The sequence below is a fragment of the Ctenopharyngodon idella genome, chromosome 23 (assembly GCF_019924925.1).
Source record: "Ctenopharyngodon idella isolate HZGC_01 chromosome 23, HZGC01, whole genome shotgun sequence".
Lineage (NCBI taxonomy): Eukaryota > Metazoa > Chordata > Actinopteri > Cypriniformes > Xenocyprididae > Ctenopharyngodon > Ctenopharyngodon idella.
Window position 1 is genome coordinate 12859109 of NC_067242.1, and position 16921 is coordinate 12876029.

Below are 16921 nucleotides of genomic sequence, written 5' to 3' on the forward strand. Positions count from 1 at the left end.
GAATGCAATATATTTTCTTTCTCTTTGCATTTTTAAATCATTATGGTACAGATTATCCTATTCAAATCAATGTGAAAAATTACTTAGGTCAAAAGTAATCTAAAAGTAATCAAAAAGTAGTCAGATTACCTTAAATGTGTAACATAATGGATTATGTTACTAATTACAATTTTTGTCATATAATTTGGAATCAGTAACTGACTACAATTTGTAAGTAATCTACCTGACCAACACCCTAAATACCTTTGATCTGGACACCAAGAGTTATGGCCTGGACTTCTAAATTAATCACCATCACTGTTCTGATCAACCTCATGGGATGCTTCACTGGTGCACTGGGCAACTGTAAGTAACTAAACATGCAGCATGTAAACATGTTTCATTATGCTGCTGATTAGGAAAAACCTTAAGAAGAACCTTAAATGTAAAGGATATTTGCTGTAATCATGAATTTGACTGCTTTGTCACATGGGGTTTGCAGGCCACTCTTACTGGTTAGAGATGCAAAGGAAGTCAATATCCTGTCTTGAAAAATAACATATAAAGGACTTGAGTCTAGATAGCACCTGCAAAACAGAATCTAGTCTGCAGACATCTTCTTTTCGTTTTCTGAATATTTTATTCAAACATCATGCACCTCTGCTGGAAATTAACTCTGATGATGATGGTTCTTGTGTGTGTTACTGAACAGCAAGTCAATGAATGTAAGTTTTGGGATTTTTTATCATTGGATTTGTATTACTATGAGTCTTTTGTACTGACTATTATGGATGTGCTGATTTTAATTAACTTTTTTTTTTTAAGTTATACTCAGATTTTGCATTTATGATCTATTTATTTAACATGCTTTCATAATCCAAAGGCATAGTTCACCCAAAAATCTAAAAAAGCTAAACCGTTTCTGTTCCCTTTGACTTCCATTGTATGAACCAAAAATATAATCCAAAAAATTCATACAGGTTTGGAACAACATCAGAGTGTAAGAAAAAACGACGAGGACGTTGAAGATCTTGATGAAGAAGTTTATTGCAGCGTAGCAGTGACAAAGTACACGTAGCACCTTGGGTTCATCGGCGTCTGAATGAACCCAGAACATCCAAATATCAAGCCTTTTATCCTGTTTACAGTTTACCACTCGTCATGTAAATGTAGTTTCTCATGTTTTACCAGCTGTGGTCTGTATGTTAATAAGTTGTGACACCTCATTGTCTGAGATGGTTCCCACTGTCCCACACTCATTCTACCATTCTACAATTGATCACCATTTGTTCAGGATGTGATTCTCTGTAAAGCTGCTTTGAAACGATATGTATTGTGAAAAGCGCTATACAAATAAATGTGAATTGAATTGAATTATCCCAAATGATGCAGAAACAACATAACTGTTGACTTTCTTCTTCTCTATGATAATTAAGTCATTTTGGGAATGAACTCATTCTAAAATATACTTTGAAGTGGAATCTGGGTCGAGGCAGACTACAAATTCTTACAATTTAGAATTACATAATTTTCATTTTTGGGTGAACTCTCTCTTTAATGATGGTAACGGTTTTGTTTTCTATGATGGAGCTCTTATCAAGATCTTCTTGTTTTGACACATACTGTATACGCACTGTACAAGTACGTTGGAGATTTCAATCTCTGTCTCTCTTTCAGTTCGTCGACCCACTAGAGTTGGAGTGACATGCTGTAAGGTGGTGTCGAAGGGAAGAATTCCTCCTGAAATTAAACTGATTGGATACAAGCATCAGAATGCTCTGAGTCCGTGTGTGAATGCTATAATGTAAGCTTTCTCTACACAGTCGAATTTCACAGACGTTACTATGCCTGATATTGTGTTCATTTCATTGGTACTGTATATCTGTCCTGCAGATTCTACACAGAGAAGGACAAGTACTGCTCTGATCCAAAAGCGCGCTGGATTCGACAGAGACTGGAAGGTACAACCCTGATATTAATATGACATCTTAATATGATGCTTATGTAATGATAAAAAAAAACTCATAACATGATCATCTTTCCTCCAGGTCTGAAGAAGATGAGCCAATAGATGCCGAAAATCTATCTATATATCAATCCATCTATCTATAAAAAGAGAATATATATTATGTAAGTTTATTTAACCAAAAAAGTATAATTAAATACCCTTTTAGCTTATGTGAATGTTAAAAGATGTTTCATTTAATTGCTTTGTTTTAGTATAGAAATATTTCATGGGTGCCATAGATCATGCAATTCGTGGATTTATAAGCAGACAAAGACAAAAACAGAAATAAACATGAAGCAAGTAACAACTTTGCATACTAAACGTACACAAAACAACATAAGACCTTCAAAAACATAAGGGGTAAAATTGGTAAGGTATATTATTACAGTTTTTCTCAGTAGCTTTTTTGTTACACTTCTTGAATCATCCTTAAGATTTGTAAACAGTTGTAGTTCTTGTGTTTCTTTTTTCTTGTTTCTTTCTCTTGTTTCTTGTAGTTCTTGTCTTTCTTCTCTTTTTTTCTTCTTTCCTTTAGTGATTCCGCTTGATAACGGGCTTGTTAATGCTGAAATGACTCTATAAATAATATATAAATATTTTGTGGATCAGATAAGGTCCAGTTCTGGTTTATTTCTTTGCTCTTGGCTAACATGTGGCATTTCTATGGCCTGCTTGTGGCCCACATCTGGCAAAAAGGAGCGGTCCGCCCAAGTGCCATCATTCCGCATGTACCAGATGTGGGCTGACACAAAGTTGCTTTCTGGGTACAAACCCTGTGTTTCTGTGAAATGAGATCCAGCTGTGTTGCAGAAATTAGAAAATTTAGAAAATTTAAAAAAAAAAAAAAAAAAAAATTTTGAGATGACACACTAAGACATCAACAATCAGCACATAAATCTCAACTATGGTGACAACCAAAAGTGTCATGCTGTAGTGCATGCTGGGTATCATAGTACAAAACTCCCAGAATGCATCAGAGCATGGATAAATTATGCAGTTTTTCTAATTGTCTGAATATTTTGTTTATTGTCACCATTGTTGAGATTCATATGGGTCATACAGAGACGCTGAAGCTTACAAACTTTATTAAGGATAAAAGATAAAGGGTTAGTTTCTACCATTAGTGGTTCATTGTGGTAAAGTGCTACAAGTAGTTATAAATGACCATAATGACTGATAGCAGTGGAAAACAGGATGTGGTTAACTGCCACTGAACAGAATATGTCTAACATAAAAAAGACATGTTCATCAAAGTCATTGCCTTCAGACACCACACTGTAAAAATAAAATAAAATATAATAAAAAATAAAAAATGCTGTAAAATAACAGTAATCTACTGGCAGCTGTGGTTGCCAGTAATGTACTGTTAATTTACAGCTCTCTCTTTTTTACAGTATGTTACCGTAATACTACCATGGAAATGAACCCATTTCGTTTGGGAAATCAATTGCTTCAAATAGTTTGTTTAAAAACTATTTTTTATACAGCGTTAGTACTGTGAACTTATTTCATTTGAGTCAACTGAAAATGAATATTTCTTAACTGCAAACACTTAATGTGTAATAGCAAAATAATTAAAAACATGACTTTAATCTTTGCAGCTTGTTAGCAATAGCACAAATATACATATTAAAGCACTTCGCAAACAGCTTATCATTGCATCAGCAACTACACAGTTACTGCCTTTAAACAAAGCAACATGCAGCATAACATCAGTGTTTCTCAACTCATCATCATCTCCAGCACAATGGTAACCCCATAAAATAAATCAATTAAACTAAAAGATCTTTCCTTTTCCTTAATTTTTCTATTAACTTTCAGTAATATTTCAGTGAAATTAACTTGTTTTGTTTAGAAATTATGTTTTACAGAATATTAATCTTTTTTCCCTTCATTTTACGGTAATCTACTGTCAGCAAGTTTGGCAGTAAATTGCTGTTTTTCTACAGTTTGTTGCCGTAAATTAATTAAAAAATGTTTTTGCTGAACTATGGATATTTGTGAAATTTCACTGACATTTAAAATGACTCATATCATGAAATAAAACTTTGATCATATCACCCACCAATAATCTTATTAAATAATTGTGTTTTCAATATTGACCAAAATAATCATGATGATGATTTTTGCCATAATCGAGCAGACTAACCTTAGCACACTTGTGGTTTTATTTACAAATTTTGGTTCACTTGCAAAAAGGGCAGTGTGAAAGTGAACCCAACCCAGAACTACACCAAACAAAACAAAAAAATCAACATTGTATTTGGTCCGGACTAAAGCAAGCGAGCTAGAGGACTTTCCTGGTGTAAATACACCCTTAATGTATTTTCCGAAGATGAACGAAGGTTCTCACAGGTTTGGGACGACATGAGTGTGAGTAATTAATGACAGAAATTTCATTTTTGGGTAAACTAACCCTTTAAACGTGTAATGTAATGGATTATGTTACTAACTACAATTTTGTCATATAATTTAGAATCAGTAATTGACTACAATTTGTACGTAATCTACCCAGCACTGCTGACCAACACCCTAAATACCTTGACGACACCAAGCTATTGCCTGGACTTCTAGATTAATTACCGTCACTGTTCTGATCACCCTCATTGGATGCTTCACTGGTGCACTGGGCAACTGTTAGTAATTAAACCTGCAGCACATGATATTTCAATATTAAAGGGGGGGGTGTAATGCTATTTCATGCATTCTGACTTATTTACACTGTTGAAGAGTTGGATTCTCCTGCTAAACATGACCAAAGTTTCAAAACACGAGTTGGACGTATGATTGAGTATTTATGTGCCAAATGACTACTTCCGGTTTTGGTACAAGTTTCGGAGGGTTTTTTTTCAAGCGAGTCCTGTATGACGTCAAAAGAGACCGGAATTCTTTGTATAGACACTTCTCCCTGATAAGCGTACGCCCATCAACGCGTTTCGTTCGGGATACGGAAGCCGAGAGATTTTTCAACAATGGCTGTGTCCCAATTCAGGGGCTGCACCCTTTGAAGGCTGCATACATCATCGGTCTCATTTTTAAAAAAATTAACCGTTAGATTGCAACGATAGAAAGAAATTACAGTATTTTACACCTCACAATGAATATCAGTCAATTTTATTATGGTTACTTTTCTTAAATATGACATCCTTGATGAAGTATTCAGCGTTCAAATGCGACCTCCGAAGGACGAAGCCTCCGAAATGATACAGCTCCTGTCACCTAAGGAGTGTGTTTTTGGTTGTGAGGGAAAGATTACCTTTTTCAGCTTCCCAAAGAACCCAGCGTTAAGGGAACAGTGGATGAAGTTTTTTTCCGGGGCAGCAACGGAGTTGTGCACGTATGTTTGTTTTGTTCCCGGGATTTCGGTGATGAATAGGCCTACTTTGTAAACAAGTCCCAGTTCGGCACTGGATTTGCAGATTTGTTGAGTAAAGCGGCATCAGATGTCTGTGTTTTGTTGGCAATCGGCGTGCAAGTGCATAAAATGTAAACAACACGAACGCTGTTGTTCCCTTTGTATTTATAATAATGTCGCAGCTAGCAGACATCGCAGAATCTGCGCGCGCTCTTTAGCTCTGCCCACAGCACTGACGGCAGATACGCCTCCAGGAGCTCGGCTTTTTCCGGAAATACTCGGTTTAGCGTATCTATCTTTTATAAATATGACGAAACTAAAGACTTTTCTTTTCGGAGATATGAAGGATGCATTGTTAATCCCCCCCCAGATATTTGAAGGATATCTGCTGTGATCATGAATTCGACTGGTTTGCCACATGGGGTTTGCAGGCCAATCTGGTTAGAGATACAAAGGAAGTCAATATCCTGTCTTGAAAAATACTTTACAAAAGGACTTGAGTCTAGATAGCACCTTCAAAACAGAATCTAGCCTGCAGACATCTTCTTCTTCTGGTTTTCTGAATATTTTACGCAAACATCATGCACCTCTGCTGGAAATTAGCTCTGATGATGATGGTTCTTGTGTGTGTTACTGAACAGCAAGTCAACGACTGTAAGTTTTTTGGTTTTTCTTTTATCACTGGATTTGTATTATTATGAGAGCCTTTTGTACTGTTATGGATGTGCTGATTTTAATTTTTTTTTTTTTTTTTTTACATTTATACTCAGATTTTGCATTTATGATTCATTTAATTTAACATGCTTTCATAATCCAAAGGCATAGTTAACCCAAAAATGAAAATTCTGTCATTTACTCATCCTCGACTTTCTTTCCTATGTGGAAGACAAAAGAAGATATTTTGAAGAAAGTTAGAAGCTAAACAGTTTCTGTTCCCATTGACTTCCATTATATGGTCAAAAAATACAATGCAAAAAAATGCACACAGGTTTGGAACAAGGTCAGAGTGTGTAAAAAATGACAAAATTTTCATTTTTGGGTGAACTCTCTCTTTAATGATGGTGATGGTTTTGTTTTTTATGATGGAGCCCTTATCAAGATCAAGATCTTCTTGTTTTCACACATACTGTATACAGTACGCACTTTACAAGTACGTTGGAGATTTCAATCTCTGTCTTTCTTTCAGTTTGTCGGCCCACTAGAGTTCGAGTGACATGCTGTAAGGTGGTGTCGAAGGGAAGAATTCCTCCTGAAATTAAACTGATTGGATACAAGCATCAGAATGCTCTGAGTCCGTGTGTGGATGCTATAATGTAAGCTTTCTCTACACAGTCGAATTTCACAGACGTTACTATGCCTGATATTGTGTTCATTTCATTGGTACTGTATATCTGTCCTGCAGATTCTACACAGAGAATGACAAGTACTGCTCTGATCCAAAAGCGCGCTGGATTCGACAGAGACTGGAAGGTACAACCCTAATATTAATATGACATCTTAATATGATGATTATGTATTGATAAAAAAAAAAAAAAAAACTCATAACATGATCATCTTTCCTCCAGGTCTGAAGAAGATAGAGGACTGAGCCAATGGAAGATGCTGCAAATCTATCTATATATCAATGTATTAAAAGAGAATATATATTATGTTTATTTGACCAAAACAAGTACCATTAGATACCCTTCTAGCTTATGTGAACATTAAAAGATGTTTCACTTAATTGCCTTGTTATGTGTGCCATCTAGTGGAGAACAGGACCTAATGCACAGAGTAGGTCATGCAATTTATCAACCAAATAAAATGTATAAAATAAAAATTCTGATCAGCTGAATTTGGTTATTTAATGATGGAGATTCAATCATCATGGAGTTTTCTGATGCACTGCTTCTCTCTAGAGTCCAAACTCTGAGTGTGTTAACTGTTAGTTTTGCCTCTTTTTTTTTTACAAATTCAAACACTCTGATTTTTAAAAACAAAAAAAAATTATACACACAGAGCTTTGAGCAGTGTCTTATAGACTCACACAGACATCATGAATCAGTGTATGAACCTCAACAATGGTGACAATCAAACAAAATGCTTTATGTTGCAGTGCATGATGGGAGCCACCAATCAAAACTCATCCATGGCTCCCATCATGCATTGCTGCATGAATAAATTATGCAGCTGAATTGTCCTGTAATTTTCATTGATTGTTCCTGTTTGCTTTTATTTTGCTGTTGTTTTGTTGTGATAGTTACTTGTTTTGTGATGTTCAGAGTTGATCTGTTTGTCAGTATTTTGTATTTAATTATTATCACCGTTCTTGAGAATCATATGCTGATTCTTGATGTCTGTGTGTGTCTGAGCACAAACGCTTCTATGCATAATGTATTTTTGAAGTTCTTACTGTTGGCTCTCAAGCTGTAAAATCACAGCTATACAATCATCAATAATGCTGAAATTACACCTCGAGACATAAAACATATTTTTTTCTTTTTCTTGTAAAGTTGGAGCAGCCACAGAAAATCTAATAAAGAGTCAAGAGCCTAACTAAAGCAAACACTGACCTCTATTGTGGTGACTTGAAACGAAACTTTCCATAAAACATTAATTAGATCTGATTAAACAACTCTACAAGCAGCATTACCAGCTTCACTTATTACTAACCAGATTGACTTTATTTCTGTCAGACGTCCAGAGAAGTTCTTACTGAGAAACAGAGTAAAAGTAAAGACATTAAATCTCTCAAAAAGTCACCATTGTGGTGGGCAGTGTTTGCTTTAGTTGGGATCTTGGTCCTCGTACTTTTTCTGTCAGCTTTTGTTTTTTTTTTGGTTGCTGTAACTGTGTGTTCATTAGACATGTTTGTGGTGACGAAGAAAGCCAAGATAAAGCAGGATCAGGAATTATCAGCTCTTTGTTGATAACAAAATCATCACGAAGCGAACATCTGATGTTCTATTTTTAATTTTGTGTTTATATTTAGTGTTTATAGCTGCCAACCTTATGTAACGACACCAAAATCATTAAAATAACCAATCCTGAAGGTGGATAAGCACAAGATGTTCGAGCAAGTGTATCATGATATTACACACAGACATCAAGATCTTAAATTGCCTTTTTTTTTTTTGTTGCAATTGCTGACTTGAAATGAAACCTTATAGAAAAACTTAAAACACAACCAACATGAACAAATATTTCACAACACCATTGTTGTATTTCAAATGCTGAAAGTCAGCATCTGTGAATATAAAAATAACACTGTGACTGCTAAGTTTTGGTTCAAAACATGACTTGTGACATTTTTACACTCACAGATGTCAACATTTGGCATATGAAACACAACAATGGTGACATGCTTCATGCCAGCATACAAAACGCATTCATGGTTCCCAGCATGCATTGTGGCATGAATAAATTATGCAGCTGAATTACTTTTTGATTGTCACCATTGTTAAGGTTTGCATGATGAGTGCTGATGTCAAAGTGTGTTGTATTCAGCTTTTAAGTAGTTTTGGACAGTCTTACATAAATCATTTCAGTGTTATAAATGATTTTTCTCACATCATTTGAGTTTGGTTTTTTTTTTCTTATATAGTGTTTCAATTCCAAAAATAAGCAAAACTACAGAAAAAGTACTTGTTTAAACCACTTTAATGTAGTCACTTGACTGTTAAAGCAGACACGTTGATCAACTTTTTCAATGCATAAACGTTTTCTAAAACAGCAACTGGTAAAAAAAAAACCACAACTTAAAAGTCAAGAGCTCAATTAAAGCAAACACAGATCTCCATGATGGTGACATCAAACAAAACATTTTCAAAAAAAAACATTAACATCTAAACCTGTTAATTCTCAATAAGAGCTTCTGTAGACGTGTGACAGAAATAAAGTCAGTCTGGTTAGTTACAAGTGAAGCTGGTAATGCTGTTTGTGGAGTTGTTTAATCAGATCTTTAGAGATTTAATGTCTTTTATCTTCAGTTGGTTTCATCTAAGGTTGTGGCTGAAGAAAGTTTGAAATGCAGCAGTTTGTACATTATTTCTCTTTTTTCAGTGCTTGTTCACAGCAGGTGTTTGAATGATTGAAAGAGAAATGTTTCAGGAACATCATACTAACCTTTAAATAACATTCTACTAACTTTAAGGAAACTGGACATTTTTATGTTCTTGGAATGTTTCAAATCAACGTTCCTAGAATGTTGAATTTTAAATCAAAATAAGTTGAAAGAATGTTTGAGGAACATCATAGCCTTTTAAAACACGTTCCTCTGACATCAGGAAAACGACGTTTTTTACGTTCCCGGAACCAACACTGAGTATTTGGAGAAGGTTCTTACAACAAAATTCTGTTAGCTGGGTATCAGTCAGGTTTTACTGGGCTCGGTTTTGTAAACGGCGCTTCCCCAGGAGATGGCGCACTAGGTTGGACTGACCGACTGCGAGATTATAATGCCGAACGTCACATTAACAAACAGAAAAAGAGGTTATTGCTTCTGCTTTTCAGAGAAAGTACGAACTGTACGAAAATTCATGGACTTTTAAGGTAATCAGCTAACCTAGTTTTTTCTTTTTATTGTTGGCGTTTTATTCGATTTAGATATCTAAATGTTGGTGAGAAGCAGAAAAGTAAAAAAAACTTTTAGATATTAGACAGGAATTATATTCTAAAGATATCTTGATTAAAACAGCTCTATTTAACGACCTGAACAGCGTAGGGTTGCACCAGCCATTCGTAATTTCTTACTTAAACTGGGTAATACTTTGTACCTTGCGATGCTTTAAAACTGTCTTTTAGTTGTTATTATTTGTTGAATACGTCACTGCTTGTAACAACTGAAATAAACCTGTATAAATGTATCTGTAGATATATAATTTATTTTTGTAACATACTGGTGTGAGGATCCATATGATGTGTTAACTTACCCTGTTCTGAGCCAAACTGTTGAACATTCTCCATGTTCTCTGGCTGTGAACTGTTATCTGAACTAGATAGGCTAGTTAACTGAACTAGTTAACTGAACTATTATTTCAAGAAATGTTCAGCATTTGTACTGGCTCGTCTTGTTTTCTGTGAGAGCTGTGAGTGGAGGGAGAGGAGTGTTTTTGTTCAGCGCTGTGTTTTTCTGAATGTCTGGATATGTTTCTTCATCTGTTTGCCTGTATTGTTTTGACCTATGTTGTACAGCTGTGTTTTGCAGAGTGTTCATTGTCAAACCTCAAAATTATTTACATTTGAATTTCTAAAAAATGCTATTATTTTATATGAAAGAAATAATTCTTGTCTTTTATTGACAAAATATTTTAGTTTATCATGTATATTTTTAAAGATGGCATTTTTAGCTGTCATGTGGTCATGTTACAACATGCTCCATCACATGTTACAGTGTGCCCCACCTATGGGGCATGTTGTCACATTTCACTTCCCTTCTCTCGGGGTAAATAAAGAAAAAAGTATACACTGCATTAATGAAACAGAGCCACATATTTGTACCAGACATGTGTGAAATTAATGTGGAACAAAAGAAATTCCCTGAACCCTAAGTAGATTTACAGAGACTGAGAAAAGTCAAAAAGCGTTAGGTTGTGCCCCGCTCTCCCCTAATAATAATTTTTACAAGCAAATATAAATTTACAAATTAAAATTATCACAAGGTTGCACTGTAAAACCAAAAATTCCATAACACCTGAATGATTACAGCTACACTCATTTCCAACTGAAGATCATATATAGAATATTCCTAAATACATGAACCAGCTAGTACCATTTAATTTATTTATTGCTATGCTCTTCTGTTACCTTACCTTATGAAGCTTTAAAACTGTGTTATCTTTCTTCATTCAACATTTTTCAACAGTTTCATAAACATGTATGTTCTTAATTGGGCTTCAGTTAGAGGCACTTTTGAATTGAAATCTTGAAAAATGAAACTTATTTAAACTGTTGGATCTATGTTAAAATTTTTATGACATTTATAACTTAAGATTTGCATGAAGAAAGTTTGGAATCACTTAATATTGATTTAATAAATGTATACTGTTATTCAGCAAGGATGCATTAAATTGATAAAAAAAAATAACAGTAAAGACATTTATAATGTTACAAATGATTTCTATGTCAAATAAATGCTGTTCTTGTAAACTTGCGATTCATAAAGAATCCTGAAAACAGACGGTTATAATGGTTTACTTTCCACACTTTCTTAAGCAGCACAACCATTTTTAACTGATAAGAAATGTTTCTTGAGCAACAAATCAGTATATTAGAATTATTTCTGAAGGGTCATGTGACACTGAAGACTGGAGTAATGAACTCTGCCATCACAAGAAAAAAAAAAAACATTTTAAAATATTAAAATAGAAAACAGTTGGTAAAAATACTTAACAATATTACTTTTCTTTTAATCAGATAAATGCAGCCTTGCTGAACATAAACATAAAGAACCTTAATACCAACCTTTTGAACAGTAGGCCTAGTGTATTATTAGGCCTACATCAAAACAAGCACACTTTTAAATCAAAACATCTAAAAAATAATTAAATTACATTATTTTGCCAGTATGCATATTTGTAAATAAAATTATTTTGTGAACATCAAATTGGTTGTTTATTCTATTCCAAAAAAGAACGTGAAGTATTTTTCTCATTTACAGTAGTTGTACTACCAAATGTAATTTTTACACTTTTGTCCATACAATTTTGTTTAATCATGCTTGTGTGTTTAATCATGTTAAGTTATTTGGCTTATATCATGTTAAGTTATTTGGCTTATATCATGTTAAGTTATTTGGCTTATATTTACAAAATGAACAAGAATTTAAGAACAATCACACCAGGATAGATTGAAAAACTTGTTAGTTCACAGATACATTTATACATTTTGATTTAAGTTATTGCATTAAACAAATGATAACAATTAGTAAAAGATGGTTTTAAAGAGCATTGCAAGGTACAAAGGAAGAACACAACAAAATTAAATAATTGTAGCCTATTCAAATAAGAGAAGATTGCTGTGCTTTATCCTAACATTACTGCACAAAACGTCCAAACTAATAAAAACATTATAAACTGTTATGAAACGATAAACAATTGTAGTTTAGGCATAAGTTAGCGCTGAAAATATATTTACCTTTTTTTAAATAATCCATTAAACCTGCTGAGAAACAAGGAATGTGATCTAAAATCCTCTGTTCCACGCGCATGCCCGGGAAACTCGTGAATATTCATGTGTGCTCCGCCCACTGAAAATCTCAGAAACCGAAAATCTTGTAACATATCAAAAATGACTGGCCTACAAAAAAATAGCTTATAAATCTTGTTATGCTATATTATCATCAAATATTGGATTCAATCGTTTTGTCAACTTGTTTTCTTTCAATTAGGACAGGTTTTGTATTTGTTTTTAAACTGACTGATCGTCGGCGTCATTGATCTCAGCTTATGTTGGTCAAAAATGACCATCCATTGAACATGAATGGGGGAAATCAAAAATAAGACAAACATTTAGTGTTCAGAAGCATGTTCACATATGTACATGTGTGCTTGCAAAGATAAAGGCCACGGACCTGTGCATGCATGGATACACACTCGCGCTACCTTGCACACACACACACGTTCATGTACACAAACAAACTATTTTGAGTATTACAGGCTTTCTTTAACACAGAGATGAACTTTATGAACCACCACCAGCATCATCTATCAGTGAGCACACTCGTGTGGGAGGATCTACCCAATCATCTACCCTTATGAATCATAAACATCTGAAAATAAACTCATAATGAGAACACATCTTAAAGTAGTTATATGACAATATTATATATAGTTGGACGTTCTTTCAACTTTGGGCGATTTTTATTTGATTTTTTTTATTTCTTTTCATAATAATCAAATTTATAATTTTTTAAACTTTTCATAATAAATATAATACATAACGTGAGAAGTGGTGGAAATGAGCGTGTGTTGAAATGTTTCTGAGTGGAAAAAAAATTCCACAGGATCAAAAGAGCTCATAGTGTAGAAGATTTTGTTATGGTAAAAGTGAGCATAATATAGCATAATATGATGTGTTTTACTTTACAATTAAAATCATATGTGTGTCAGAAGTAGGCCTACATGTGCTGAGAACATGGTAGCATAAGGCCTGGTTCTAAAAAAGGTTTGCTGTGTATACAGAAATTTGAATCATAAAGAATGTGTGTATGAGTATGGAAAATTCTATTTTAGGCTAGAAGAAAGAGAAAAATATGGTCAAAATAACTTGGCCTCGGATCATGTCGCATGGTATAAATATGAGCCGAAAGCAAGGAAGAACAGTTGTTGCCTCTGCAGACATAACAGCTCCACTTTGTAATAAAGTGTGTATTCTGAATCAAAGATTTTGAGAAGTGTTTTGTTTTACAAAAAGAAGAAACTACCACAATAGTTGAAGAAACACCCGGTTATAGATGAATAAAGTATTTCTCTATAAAACATCAATATATAAACATCAACAAACCCACTAAGGTAAAGGACATCAAATTCCACACAAATCAGAAACTCAAAACATCAGCTTTAAGTTGTGTTTTCACCTGCAGAAAAATAACTCCTAAACTAAATTTATTAAAGGAGCTGCATGTATGATTTTTTTTTTTTTTCCTTATGGTTTCTCATAAATTATCCTGGCAGGTTCTTCAGTCTCAGCAGATGCACAACAGAAGGTGAGCACATGCTGTACTGAAGTCTCCAGAGCAGAGTTGACTGATCCTATCATCAGTTTCAGGATGCAAAAACAAAGTCCTCCATGTCTGAAGGCCGTCATGTAAGAATCACAGTTCTTCTCTAAAGAAAACATCATGATTAGAGATCAACAGCATCTGATGTTATATTTCTGTGTTTTTCAATGTTTTCATTCTCTTTGACAGCTTTCAGACTGAACGAGGAGAGTTCTGCATTGATTGGACACAACCATGGGTGCAGAAGAAAGTTAAGCAGTTTTTGTAAGTTAAACCCAACAAGTATGGTGAAACATAACAGAATTTGTAGCAACATAAACTGTAACAACATAAACTTGTTAAAATGTTAAGTATTCAGTATGGTATTCTTGCATTCACATTTATTTATTTATTTATTTTTACAGCAGAACTCAAAGAAACAAACACCCGTCTTCCACACCATAACCAGCATCATCTATCAGTGAGCACACTCGTGTGGGAGGATCTACCCAATCAACTACCCTTATGAATCATAAACATCTGAAAATAAACTCATAATGAGAACACATCTTAAAGTAGTTATATGACAATATTATATATAGTTGGACGTTCCTTCAACTTTGGGCGATTTTTTTTATTTCTTTTCATTATAATCAAATTCAGAATTTGATCATTTGATTCATAAACAATTGTAGTTTAGGCACAAGTTTAACCTTTTTTTAAATAATGCATTAAACCTGCCTGGGAAACTCATGAATATTCATGTATGCTACGCCCACTGAAACTGATAATGTCAGAGACCGAAAATCTCGTAACACCGGTCAAAAATGACCAGTCTACAAAAATAGCTTATAAATCTCTTGTTATGCTATATCATCACCAAATATTGGATTCAATCTTTTTGTCAACTTGTTTTCTTTCAATTACGACAGGTTTTGTATTTACTTTTTAAACTGATTATTACACAAACTATTTTGATAATTACAGGCTTTCTTTTACACACAGATGAACTATTGAGAATATTGCGTTTTACCTTGTTCTTCAGTCTCAGCACATCCTGTTGAAAAGGTGAGCACATGCTGTACTACCGTATCCACAGCAGAGTTGACTGTTCCTATCATCAGTTTCAGGATGCAAAAAAAAAATCTTCCATGTGTGAAGGCCGTCATAAGAATCACAGTTCCTCTCTAAAGAAAACATCATGATTAGAGATCAACAGCGTCTGATGTTAGATTTCTGTTTTCAATGTTTTCATTCTCTTTGACAGCTTTCAGACTGAACGAGGAGACTTCTGCTGTGATTGGACACGACCATGGGTGCAGAAGAAAGTTAAGCTTTTGTAAGTTAAACCCACAAGTGTGGTGAAACACACCAGAATATGTAACAACATAAGCTTATAAAGTGTTAAGTATTTAGTATGGTGTTCTTGTATTTTATGTTTTTATTTATTCACATTTATTTATTTATTTATTTTTACAGCAGTGCTCAAAGAAACAAACCCTGACTTCCATGCCATAACCAGCATCATCTATCAGTGAGCACACTCGTGTGGGAGGATCTACCCAATCAACTGAGAGCTCATGAATCATGAACATCTGAAAGTAAATTCATAATGAAAACACATCTTGAAGTAGTTACGTGTTTTGAAACAATTTTAAAGTTTAAGAGATTTCGCTGTTTCTAAAATATTTAAAGCAACAGTGTTATGAGCTTGAGTCATTTGTACCATTCTGTGTAAATGTATGATTGTGTATGTGCTTGTGTGTGTTTGTGTTCCATGTGGACGGTTCTGCCAATATTTCGTATCATTCATCATTTTCCTTAGATCTTGAGTGTTTTACCATAAAGATATGTCTGAGATTGTGAATGTGATTGTGATTTTTGATCAGTGATAATTCGTGTTTATTTGACTAACGCTTGGTTGACTACAACTCTGGATTCTTTCAGGTAATTTAGAGGTTGATAAAAAGTTTGTTCTGTTTGTTATTTTGGCCTTGTCTGCCTCTGAATTTAAAAAGATAAAACTTGTTATCTCTCTGGTACTCCTCCTTTTTCCTGTTATGGCTGACCCCTAGAGGTCGTAACAGACTGTTAGTACATTATGCATATTTAAACTTAATATTTAAATTTTAAAATATATGTTATCATACATATTATGTAAAGAAATTGGGCAGTGACAAGTCAGTTCTTAATTTATTCAGTAACTGAATTATAGTGAAACTGTTTTAGAACAAATGTTTAAATAAAATATTAGCATAAATTATATTTTACATTGAAATATATTCCACTCAATGTACTGGATGATGCAAGTCTGAGTGAATTTTAAACTGTTATGTATGAGAACAAACCTGGACGTTTATTATTCAAATGAACGAGTGCAATCTGTACAAATAAAATATGATTAACAACTTTGGTTTTGCATGTGGTTGATGTTGCTGAATGTGTGCAAGAGGTCCTCTGTCAGGAATGAAGACATCTTTTCTCTGTAGCATCTTTATTCTTTCCTTCGCAGTTGGTTGATGGCTATGCATGTATTCTTCCTTGTGCTACTCATTATGTACATTTTATCCATAGTCGAATGTTAATTTGTGCACATATTCATATTCATATGTTAATTTAAGAAAACTGTTTATTTGGAAATGTGATGTTCCCAGAATATTCTCAGAACGCCCCTGCTGCCCTTGTCATAAAATTGAATTGAAAATTAGAGCTAAATTGACTAACAAAAGTGGCTGTTCAAACAAAAACTAATTTTTCTTAAATGTACTAAAAAAAGCAATTTCCAGGAAATTCCTGGATTATTACTATGAAACCTATTCTGTAAAATGGAAATCTCTTACAGTAAGTCATAAGCTGACAACAGCACATATATGAGCTAATGTAACTACTGTATCACTGCATC

The 16921-nt window shown here is 34.0% G+C and overlaps 2 protein-coding genes across 2 annotated transcripts in view; both read left to right on the forward strand.

Annotated features, from left to right (window-relative positions):
• LOC127506443 (uncharacterized) overlaps positions 1-13117 on the forward strand; it is a 70818-nt gene extending 57701 nt beyond the window's left edge. The window contains exon 5 of the mRNA XM_051882932.1: positions 13075-13117. Coding sequence (XP_051738892.1) covers positions 13075-13078 — 4 coding nt within the window. The 3' untranslated portion in view covers positions 13079-13117. The remainder of the gene's footprint in view (positions 1-13074) is intronic.
• On the forward strand, positions 267-4047 carry LOC127506446 (C-C motif chemokine 20). The gene is made up of 4 exons (XM_051882936.1): positions 267-345; positions 1657-1783; positions 1873-1940; positions 2028-4047. Exons 1-4 carry the CDS (start codon positions 267-269, stop codon positions 2048-2050), a joined length of 297 nt encoding a protein of 98 aa, XP_051738896.1. The 3' UTR covers positions 2051-4047.
• Positions 13118-16921: the final 3804 nt, after the last annotated feature.